At 37.2% G+C, this 11,764-nt stretch overlaps 2 protein-coding genes across 2 annotated transcripts; both read right to left on the bottom strand.

The window, feature by feature from the left end:
- Positions 1–959: 959 nt before the first annotated feature.
- Positions 960–2,930, bottom strand: LOC131996883 (transcription factor grauzone-like). The gene is made up of 4 exons (XM_059367066.1): positions 2,793–2,930; positions 2,375–2,729; positions 1,846–2,331; positions 960–1,783 (listed from the first exon to the last, which is right to left on the bottom strand). Exons 1-4 carry the CDS (start codon positions 2,928–2,930, stop codon positions 960–962), a joined length of 1,803 nt encoding a protein of 600 aa, XP_059223049.1.
- Positions 2,931–6,058: 3,128 nt separating this feature from the next.
- On the bottom strand, positions 6,059–8,063 carry LOC106084577 (zinc finger protein 808). Its single transcript, XM_013248379.2, has one exon. It carries the CDS (start codon positions 8,060–8,062, stop codon positions 6,176–6,178), a length of 1,887 nt encoding a protein of 628 aa, XP_013103833.2. The 5' UTR covers position 8,063; the 3' UTR covers positions 6,059–6,175.
- Positions 8,064–11,764: the final 3,701 nt, after the last annotated feature.

The raw sequence follows: 11,764 nt of genomic DNA, 5'->3' as shown, positions 1-11,764 counted from the left end.
AGAAGATAATAACAAAGAGAATGCAAACAAAAATCTGAAATCCTAATACCGTCAAACCTGGCCTGCTGTTAACAGCTGTTCGCGTGAGACCACCTTTTTAAATCCGTCTTACCCACCACCATAGGATAGGGGTAAACTAATCTAGTCTTTTCGTTTGTAAAACCTTAAAATATTGATTTAGGACCCCATAAAATATATATATTCTTGATCGTCTCAAAATCCTGAGTCGATCTAGCCATGTCCGTCCGTCGAAATCACGATATCGGTAGAACGGGTAAATCTAGCCGCTTGAAATTTTGCACAGTTACTTAATATTGATGTAGGTCTTACGGGAATGCAAATGGGCCATATCGGTTTAGATTTGGGTATAGCTCCCATATAAACCGATCTCCCGATTTGACTTTTTGAGCTCCTGGAACCTCAATTTTCATCCGATTTGGCTGCGATTTTGCACATTGTGTTCTGTTATGACTTCCAATAACTGCTTCACCGTCCAAATCGGTCAAGAATCTCATATAGCTCCCAAAGAAACCGATCTCCCGACTTGACTTCTTGAGCGCCCTGGAAGCGGCAATTTTCATTCGATTTGGCTGAAATTTTACACATACTGTTATGTTATGATTTCTAACAACTGTGCCACGGACGATTTTAGTCGGTCTACAACATGGTATAGCTCCCATAGAAACCAATCTCCCGATTTGACTTCTTGAGCGCCTGGAAGCCGCAATTATTTTCAGATTTGGCTGAAATTTTGCACATAGTGTTTCTTTATGACTTCCAATAACTGTGCCAAGTGCGGTTCAAATCCCATAAAAACCGATCTCCCAATTTGACTTCTTGAGCCCCTGGAAGCCGCAATTTCCGATATAAATTTCAATGAATTCTTCTTCTTCGGATTTTATGAATTCTTCACTTTTCCAATTAGCAAGTTCTGGTGTTATTTCATTTTCATTTGATTTTTAATTTTCCAAGGCATTTGTGTCTGCTGAAAATTTTTCGGTCTTCACTTTAGTCCTTGTTGCATCTTCCAATTCTTTTCCCTCCATAGAGGCCAATTGTATATCTTTTTCTTTTTTCTCTCTTTCTTTGCCCAGCTGATTTAAGATTTTAGCAACTGCTGCTTTGTTGGTTACATCAGTTGTCTTCTTTGGTCCTATAATCCTAGAGACTTGACGAATTCGAGTTCCTCGACTATGAGTCGGGTGCTGCTGCTGCTGCTCAGCTGGCCCTGGGGATTCAGAAATTACGGGTGCCTTCTTCGCCAAAGATTCTTCGTCTTTATGGAACTTATAGAGATGATAATGCATGTGTGTCCAATTTGCATGCTCCTTGGAACAAAAAATGCAAACATAGACAATGCTCTCGGCCCGAGTTTCTCGCCGATAACCCTTTTTAGGCTCAATTGGTGTATAGTCACCTTGGCATCGTTTGACATGTCTGTATATGGCATTCTGTTTTTCATACTCCTTGGAGCAATAAGTGCAAACATAAACAATACTCTCTCCCCGAGTTTCTCGACGATGCCCTTTATGTCCTCGTAAGTTATTCCATTCTTGTTGGCAAAAATAAGCTCGGCATTTAAATGCCTTGGGGCAAAAGGAGCAGGCATGTGTCTTCTCGCTAGCCAAATAACGAGTCTCTCTTTGGACCTTGCTCCATTCTTGGGGGTGATCTTTTTTCATATGTTGGTAGAAACTAGATCGCCAGGTAAATGCCTTGGGACAAAACGAGCAGGCATGATTTTCTCGCCTATGTGGCTGGCCATATGTTCGTCCAGTCCATCCTGACGCAAAAAGGATTTTTCACAAAAGTCACATTCAAATTTCTTCGTCCTATGGACACAACGATTGTGGTTTCTAAAACGCATTTTCGTTTCAAAATCCTTCAAACATTTGCTGCAACGATATTTCCCTTCCACTCTATTCACGCTGTCTTGTTTAGTATTTTTATCTGTTCCCTTGCTGGTATGGAATTTCTTTTCGTGATTTTTTAAATATCTCTCCGAACGGAAGGCCTTGCAACAGGCCTCACATTTCAGGTGTTGCGGCGCATTATGATAGCGTATGTGTCTGTCAATATCGTAACGATATTCCAACCTCAATTGGCAACATATCAGGTAACAACATTCTGAAGCATGGTTTTTGCTAAAATGTTCTTTCAACTGGGAATAGCTGGCAACTAGCTGATGGCAAATTTCACATTTCAAGGAGGATCGCCAGAAAGCTACCAATTTATCAAACTCCTCTACAGACTTTTTGGTAGCAACTACTTTTTTAACTGAGGAGAAAAGATTGGCAGATGATAAGGGCAGATCATCACTTGAGCTATTATCTTCATTGGATGCATTGTCATTCATCAATTCCATCATAATCACTATTGAGGTCCAAAGGTTCTTCAGTCTTTATATCAAAGCTTAGGGCTGTAGGTTTTATCAAATCTTCAGGTCTAGTGCTTAATTCCTGGGCATTATGCCATTCCATTAGTTCTTCCGTAGGTTTCATTAAATCTTTAGTGCAAATGCCAAATTCTTTGGTATTATGCAACTCCAGTTGTATTTCTTGCTGATTTATATTTTCCTCAGGCTTGAACTTAAGGTCCCCAACTTCTTTCAGGTGTAGGCCCTTCTGCGCCTCAATAACGCACTCTTGATACTGATGGAACTCCAAAATGTGCTGCCAATATTCTCCGCAGATATTTTGAAGGCGTTTCTTCCATTCCATATTCAACATCTTCAACAGCATTGAAGTTATATGTGAAAGTCAATCATTGGGTGTATCACAGGGCAGACTCACTGCGTTGGTAAAATATTTGCTCACAAGATCATGGTTGGCATTAGCTTGACCTGTCTCATCATAGAGACTGCGCTGGCAATCATTGCAGCTTTTAACACAGAGTCGACAATAGTCTGAGGGAGTAGGTTGTCTCAACATGTTTTGCAATTAGTTTGGGATAAGTTCTTATCTTGTTGTTTGTATTGTACTAAGTTGGTGGTATTGAGTAACTTCTTAAAAGAGAATTGTGAATGATTCATAAAAGATTTTGTGTCTACGCAATGAGAGAGTGTATGATTCTTCATACTAGAACTTTCAAAAATTATAACAAGAATAAATTATAAGCATTTCTTGTTTCCTCCAAAGAAAGACGATTTGAAAAGACTACTTAACAAAGCACTGTTGTTCCCTCTTACATAACACTCATTTGTTTGTTCTAATGCAAAGCCATATTGCAACAACAGTGGTAAGTTAAAAATAAGAGAGTAAACCGTTAGACACTGAATCATTATTACTGTGGACACCCCACAAATAGAATGACATAATATGAGAGCACTAGGCGAGAATATGAGAGAAACAAGTTGAATGCGTGAAATATTGAGTTGCCTGTTGTGGTGAGTTGAGGTGAAGTGTTGTAGTGGTGGGTTATGTGTAGGGGGATTATTTTATTTTATGATGTTGACAACGGCTAAAACATAATTGGTAGCGCTAACTGTGTGTAAAAATTAAAGTGGAAATTAAAAAAAAGGCAGTTCTGAATGATCCTGCTGAGTCACTCAGTGCACTATTTTTGTTTATTTTAAGTGATGGGTGCTACGTCTTCGTTTTTCTTCTGTGAAAAGCTTAGCTTATTCTTCTTCTTTTATCTCATTGTGTCAAAGAGTTTATAGGTTATACCATGTTTTTAGATTTGCGACGAAATTTCGGAAATCTCGTGTTTTGAACAAGGTTTCCCATACATTTTTATTTGAGGAGATTTGCTGCAAATCTCCTTCCAAATTCAAATGCAACACTGCCTTTGCATTGAGTACCGGTTATAATTGGATTTTTAAGGCAGCACTTTTTTAACATCTGACAATTTCTTATTGAAATTATAAAATTTAGTAGTATTTAAAAAAAGTTTCATAAACTTAATTGCTGACCGCAATGTATATGATGAACACAATAAAAACGCTGTCAAAAAACGTCACTGTTGACAAATTAAAACCGCATAAATCGTAGTGGAAACGGGTTTTGGAGATTATCTCAAATCAAGTGTATATGGGCTCCAGTGAAAACATGGTTTTATGTGTTGATATGTTGCAAAAAGACTCAAAAACGGCTGAATGAATTTTCATAAAATTGTCACAGAATGCAGGCTAAAACCCAAGGTGTAAACAGTGACTTCACTTCTCAATGTCCCAAAGGCACGGACCCTCCCCCTGTTCCTAAATTTAAAAAACTCTTTGTCTCGAAATTGGGTGCATATATATAAGATTTAAAAAATTAATAATAAGTTACCTTTCAGCAAAATAGTATAGTAATTGCGCCTGTTAGAGGCTCAAGAAGTATCATGTGAAGATCTGTTTACATGGGAGCTATATCTAAATATGGACCGATATGGCACATTTACAATCCCAACCGACATACACTAATAGAAAGTATTTGTGGAAAATTTCAAGCGCCTAGATTTACTACTACAAAAGTTAAAGAGCTTTCCACAGACAGACGAACGGACATGGCTAAATCGACTTAAAAGGTCATGACGATCCGGAATATATAAACTTTATGGGGTCTAAGATCAATATTTCGAGGTGTTACAAACGGAATAGTGAAATTAGTATACCCACATCCTATGGTAGAGGGTATAAAAATCAGGCAAGGAAATAATGCATATTTTGAAAATGCAAACGACGCCAATTTGCTTGCCTTTGAGTGCAGAATTCTGCTTGCAGCATGTTCTTGGAAAATTCTAATTTATCTACATTCACAAGCGCCACCAACGAGTCTATGTGTGTAGTTCAAATTCCTTATCTATCTATGCATAATTGATCGTATCTTTGAACATGTTCTTGTAGATATTAGCTGTTACATAATTATTTTTTTTTATATTATTTTTTTATTTATTCAAGTGACAAAAACATACGTAGTACATAGGGTTATTGTGAATTAAAGAAAATTAAAATCTTTTATAATAAAATTAGAGGGTAACTTAGCCATAAGTTATTGATAATTCTTTATATTTAAAGAAACTGATTAGTAATAAGAGATATTCCAAAGAGATAAAAAAGATAATTATCAAGTAGACTAAATGTTAAAGAATGTTCAAATGTGCTAATGCATAACGTTAATGGTAAGTCCCAACTCAAGGTCATGTGTCAAAGTCATTTCTTTACACAAAATTGAAGCAAATCCTAAAAAAAATTATATTTAAAAAAAAAAAATTCTTACAAAAGTGAGTTTGTTTAAAAATAAAAGGTTTCCAGTAATAATATCAGCTTAATATGGTCATATAGGCGTAGTTGATAGAAACAACTGATCTCTCACAGTAAAATCAACTGTTTTTGACATATTGGGCAAAGATTTTGACATATGTATACATAAAGAGGTCGGTTCGAGTACTTTTGCAGTAAAAATAAAAGGTTTCCAGTAATAATATCAGCTTAATATGGTCATATAGGCGTAGTTGATAGAAACAACTGATCTCTCACAGTAAAATCAACTGTTTTTGACATATTGGGCAAAGATTTTGACATATGTATACATAAAGAGGTCGGTTCGAGTACTTTTGCAGTAAAAATTTACAGGAGAGTAAGAAACACTTTACTCTCATTTGCCATTTACAGCTGGTTTTCATAAATAAAACAGCTGTTCGATGCGGAAAATTTCTGCTTGCTCTCACGCCCTCTCCCGCTCTCTTCTGCTGGCAAATACAGTACGCAATCGACTTCCAGTTACAACGTGTGCAAATTTTCACACATTTTTGAGTACACAAACACACATAAAGTCAGCTGATTCTAAAGTAGGAAAGCAGCTGTTTATATGGCTTGTCAAAGATTTTGAGCAAGTCAGAAAAAGTAGAACAGATTAGATTTATGCAATTTGTCATGTCGAATGCAGTATTTTTATCAATTCCTCAATTAATATCAAAATTAACTTTGTATGTTGACACCGTTTATGGCTTGGTTTAAAGAACTTTTTTTTTTATTCAGTGGAAAAATTGCAAAATGTTATAATTAAACCGTCCTGATTTGGTATATCAAAATCAGTTGATTTCAAAGTGATAAAACTTATATTGGAATGTCTCAAGCGAATAAAAGTCATTTGTAAAGATTTTCGGCAACAAAGATATGAACTTTTGTTTTTGCTGTTTTTTTGTTTGGTCAATATTTTAACTTATTAAGGTTTTAAGTGTCTGTGTATAGCTAAATGAACGCTTTTTCGGATTTTATGAATTCTTGACTTTCCCAGGTAGCATCTTTAAGCACTGGTGACATATCATTTTCATTGATTTCCTCATTTTCCAGGGCATTTGTATCGGCTGAAAATCGTTCGGTTTTCACATTAATCTTTGCTGCATTTGCTTCCTCCAATTGTTTTCCCTCTATAGAGGCCATTTTGGTATCTCCTTCTTTATCTTCTCTATCTGGAGTTTTGTTGGTTACATCAGTTGTCTTCGTTGGCGCTATAATCCCCGAGACTTGACTGATTCGAGTTCTTCGACTATGAATCGGTTGCTCTCGCTCAGCTGGCGTTGGGGGTTTAGAAATTTTTGGTGGCTGCTTCGCTAAAGCTTCTTCGTTTCTATGGTATTTATAGAGGTGATAGTGCATGTGTGTCCACTTTTCATACTCCTTGGAACAAAAAATGCAAACATAGACTTTATGCTCTCCCCAAGTTTCTCGCCGATAACCTTTTTTAGCCTGTATTGGTCTATCGTCTCCTTGACATCGCCTGACATGTTTGTATATGGCATTAAGTTTTTCATACTCCTTGGAACAATAAGTGCAAACATAAACAATATTCTCTCCCCGAATTTCTCGACGATGCCCTTTATGAGTTCCTCCTTGGGACCTGCCTTGTATCTCATTCCACTCTTGTGGATGACAAGCTCTCATGTGTTGGCGAAAATTAGCTCGGCAGGTAAATGCCTTGGGGCAAAATGAGCAGGCATGCGCCTTCTCGCCTGTGTTGCTAGCCAAATGGCGAGTCTCTCTTTGGACTTTACTGCATTCATGGGGATGATATTTTTTCATATGTTGGCAGAAACTAGATCGCCAGGTAAACGACTTGGAACAAAAGGAGCAGGCATGCGTCTTTTCGCCTGTGTGGCTAGCCATATGCTCAAGCAATGCATCCCGACGCACAAAGGGTTTTTCACAAAATTTACATTCAAAATTCTTGGGTTTATGGACATAACGATTGTGTTGGGCCAATTGCTTGTGCGTCCCAAACGTCTTTGAGCAATTGCAGCATCTATATTTCCCTTCCAATTTCTTGGTATCTTTAGCATTTTCATCTTTTCCCTTGCTGGTGTGGACTTTCCTTTGGTGATGTTTTAAATATGCTCGTATACGGAAAGCCTTGCAACAGGCCTCACATTTCAGGTGTTGCGGCGCATTATGATAGCGTATGTGTCTGTCAATATCGTAACGAGTTTCCAACCTCAATTGGCAACACATAAGGTAACAACCTTCTGGAGCATGGTTTTTGCTAAAATGTTCTTTCAACTGGGAATAGCTGGCCACCAGCCGATGGCAAATTTCACATTTCAAGGAGGATCGCCACAAAGCTACCAGTGTATCAAACTCCTCTACAGACTTTTTTGAAGCAAGAATTTTTTGAACTGAAGAGCTCGGTTTAGTCTGGCTCAAAGATGATAAGGGCAGATCATCATTCGAGCTGCAATCTTCATTGGATTCATCGTCATTCTGTAAGAATGTATTTTCTTCTCTACTGGACATGAAGGACAACCGAGATATTTCTTCATCTGTCAACTGCTCTAGGCCTTGAGACGACATCCCATCGTAATCACTGTAGAGATCCAAAGGTTCTTCAGTTTTTATATCAAAGGTAAGGGCTGTAGGTTTCATTAGATCTTCAGTGCTAACGCTAAATTTCTGGGCATTATGCAACTCCAGTTGAATTTCGTGCTGATTTATATTCTCCTCAGGCTTGAAATTAACGTTCCTAACTTCTTTCAGGTGTAGGCCCCTCTGCGCCTCAATTACCGACTCCTGGAAATTGTGGAATTCCGAGATATTTTGCCAACATTTCCCGCAAATATATTGAAGTCGTTTCTTCCATGCCATATTCAACATCTGAAAGCATTGAAGATATATTTGAAAGTCATCATTCATTCATTGGGTGTATCAGAGAGGAGACTCACTGCGTTGGTAAAATATTTGCTCACAAGATCATGGGTCGCATTAGCTTGACCTGTCTCATCATAGAGACTGTGCTGGTAATCATTGCAGCTTTTTACACAGAGCCGACAATAGTCTGAGGGAGGGGGTTGTCTCAACATGTCTTTCAGTTGTGGTATTAGTTCTTAGCTTGTAGTAGCAGTGTAGTGGTTTTGAATAACTTCCTAAAAGAGAATTTTGAATGATTCATAAAAGTTTTTGTGTCTGCTCAATATCATCAATAGATAAGGTTTGACAATATTTTAAACTAAATATAGAGCGTATGATTTGTTTTAGTAAGAAGAATCGTGCTCTCTACAATAAGTCAAAATTTGCATTAATAAGTTATAAGCATTTTTGTTTCCTCCATTGAAGACCATTTGGCAAGACCAACTGACACTAGTATCCAGGGACGTAGCCAGGAATTTATTTTGGGCGGGGGACCCCACGATTTTTTTAAATCGAAAATTCACAAAATTCTTGTTCCAGTGGAATTGGTAAAGATACCTCAATTTTTTTATTTGAAATTTGTGGTCGCAATGTCATATGTGGTCATGTCATCTGCGATGACATTTGGTCATGAAGTCAGAGCCGATACTATTTTTCATATTTTTTCTATCTACCCCCTTTATTTCGCAACAACAATCATTTAAGCCAAATTTCGAAGTTCTAGCTTTACCTGTTCGCCCTATGCAACGTTCACCTATTTCGTACCTTTTTTGTTCCTAAATGTACCAAAAACTCTTTTGGCATCCCAATTTAGGTTGCCATAGTGTACATAATTCCTAAAATTCAAAGCTCTAGCTCAATTAACAAACAAGGTACCAAAAAGTACCAATTGCTGTACTAAACGTACCATTTTTCCCACTTCCGGTACTATATTGGGAAATTTTATAAATTTTTTTTCTTTCAAAGATAATTTCGAAGAGGGTCCGGCCCGTATTGAAGTTTTGTCATAAGATAAAAAAATTTTATTGAAATTTTGTTTTTACTAAGAATTTCATTACAATTCAGCATTCAGGAAAATGTTGTCTTTATGCAAATTGGAAGTCATTTAGACTCTTTTAATTTTATAGACACTTTAATGGCGGGAGTAACTGCGCTATCAGGAAGGTACAGACTTGTAGACTTTTTTGTGGCCGGGGTTACTGCACTATCAAGAAGTTATATCAGAGGCGTGGAGCAGTGATCCGAACAGCGCTGAATGCGGTACTTGATCTGAGACCTTTCCACTTGTGCGTGGAGTTCGTAGCGTTGAAGACTGCCCTTAGACTGAGGCAGTCATGTAACTGGCGCTCTTTGGATTTCGGACATTCGTTTGTTCTGCGGAAGGCCGCTAGCATGGGACGACTACGTGGCATTGGCGATGTGACAGATTATGTGCCAGGCGGATTTTTCTTCGATGGCGACGTGGAAGTTGTCTTCCCGGGGAGGGAGCTTTGGGTTGGGAGCACCATTCTTGGGTCTTTATGTTTACACGGATGAGTCCAAGGTGGATGGGGGCACAGCGGCAGGGTGTTTTGTTGAATTCCTAGGAATTAGGGAAACACATAGACTTCTGGACGGGTGTAGGGTCTTTCAGGCTGAGGTTTTTCCTCAAGCCCGATGTGATTTGGATGGGTGCAGTGCCTTTCAGGCTGAGGGTTTTCCTCAAGGCCTTGGATCCTTGATACTGAGTCAATAGTAGGGACTCCCTCAGACTATCACGATTTATGTGGACAGTCAGGCGGCGCTGAAGGCCCAGGCAGCAGGTCACGTTTGGTCGAGAATTGTCGGGAGATGCAAGAAGCGACTCGGACATTTGGAGGCTGCTTTTTTCGATATTTTTTCGATATATAAAATTTTATCCGAAAGTTTTAGGCGCTTAAACAAACGTTATAAGAAATTCAAATCATAAAATAGTCCCAAAATCCTTATTAATATTTTTTTTATTTTTTTTTTTTATTTATTCACGTGAAAAAACATTAGTAGTACAGTAGGGATATTGTAATTAAAAGAAAATTTAAATCTATTATAATAAAATTAGAGGGTAACTTAGCGATAAATTATCGATAATCCATTATATTTAAAGAAGGTTTAGTAATAAGAGATAGTCCAAAGGAAAGAAGATAATTACCAAGTAGATTGCATGCTTAAGGGTGTTCAAAGGGGCTAATGCATAATGTTAATGGTAAGTCCCAACTCAAGGTCAAGTTCCAAGGTCATTTCTTTACACGAAGTTGTCGCAAAACCTTTAATCATTCAGCAAAAAATATATTTAAATTCTGTCTGTAGGAAAAATTCCATCAACATTTCGACTTTAAAGAAATTTTTGTCGAATTTTTGTCTTTAAAGAATATTTAATCAATTTTCTTCTTTGGAAAATTTTTATAGAAATTTTGTCTTAAAAGATTAAATTAATATAAAAGATTAAAAAAAAATCCAAAATTTTGTTTGAGAAAAACAAGTAAGGAAAGGCAAAAGTCGGGCGGAACCGACTTTATATAAATAAATATGTATATGAGAGCTATATTTAAATCTGAACCGACCTTCAAACAGATCGATTGAAAATTATTGTTGCTGCGGCCATATAAGTCCAAATCTGGCGATAAATAATTATGGGTGCTACATCCAAATTTTAAACGAAGTTGATGAAATCTCGCCGATATGTTAAGATCCGTAACAAAACAATCCGTGCCAAATTTTGTGCAGATCGGTTACAAATTCTGTTTATTACAGTCATATAAGTGTAAATCATGCGATACATATACATGGGAGTAATATCCAAATCTGGACCGATTTTGGTGAAATCTCGCAGATATATAAGGATCAGCAACAAAACTATACGTACCAAATTTTCTGCAGATTGGTTTGAAATTGTAGATACTGCGGCCATTTAAGTACAAATGGGGCGATACATATATATGGGAGCTATATCTGAATCTGAACCGATTTTGATTAAATTTTGCAGATATGTTTAGGTCAGTAACAAAAAATTTCGTGGCAAATTTTGTGCAGAACGGTTGAAAATTGTAGCTACTACGGTCATAGAAGTGTAAATCGGGCGATACATATATATGGGAGCTATATCCAAATCTGAACCGATTTTGGTGAAATCTCGCAGATATATAAGGATCAAAAACAAAACTGTCTGTGCCATATTGTGTGCAAATCGGTTGAAAATTGTAGCTCTACGGCCATTTAAGTACAAATCGGGCGATACATATATATGGGAGCTATATCTAAATCTGAACCGATTTTAAATAAAGTTTTGCAGATATGTTTAGGTCAGTAACAAAAAATTTCGTGGCAAATTTTGTGCAGAACGGTTGAAAATTGTAGCTACTATGGCCATTTAAGTGTAAATCGGGCGATACATATATATGGGAGCTATATCTAAATCTGAACCGATTTTGATAAAATTTTGCAGATATGTTAGGATCAAAAACAAAACTGTCTGTGCCATATTTTGTGCAAATCGGTTGAAAATTGTAGTTACTACGTTCATTAAAGTGCCAATCGGGCGACACATATATATGAGAGCTATATCTAAATCTGAATAGATTTTTGCCACAATCAATAGCGTTCGTCCTTGGGCCAAAAAAATGATATGTGCAATATTTCGTTATG

This window comes from Stomoxys calcitrans, chromosome 4 (assembly GCF_963082655.1).
Source record: "Stomoxys calcitrans chromosome 4, idStoCalc2.1, whole genome shotgun sequence".
Classification (NCBI taxonomy): Eukaryota; Metazoa; Arthropoda; class Insecta; order Diptera; family Muscidae; genus Stomoxys; species Stomoxys calcitrans.
Note: the sequence above shows the minus strand (reverse complement) of the source record. Positions and strands in the feature narration are given on the sequence as shown.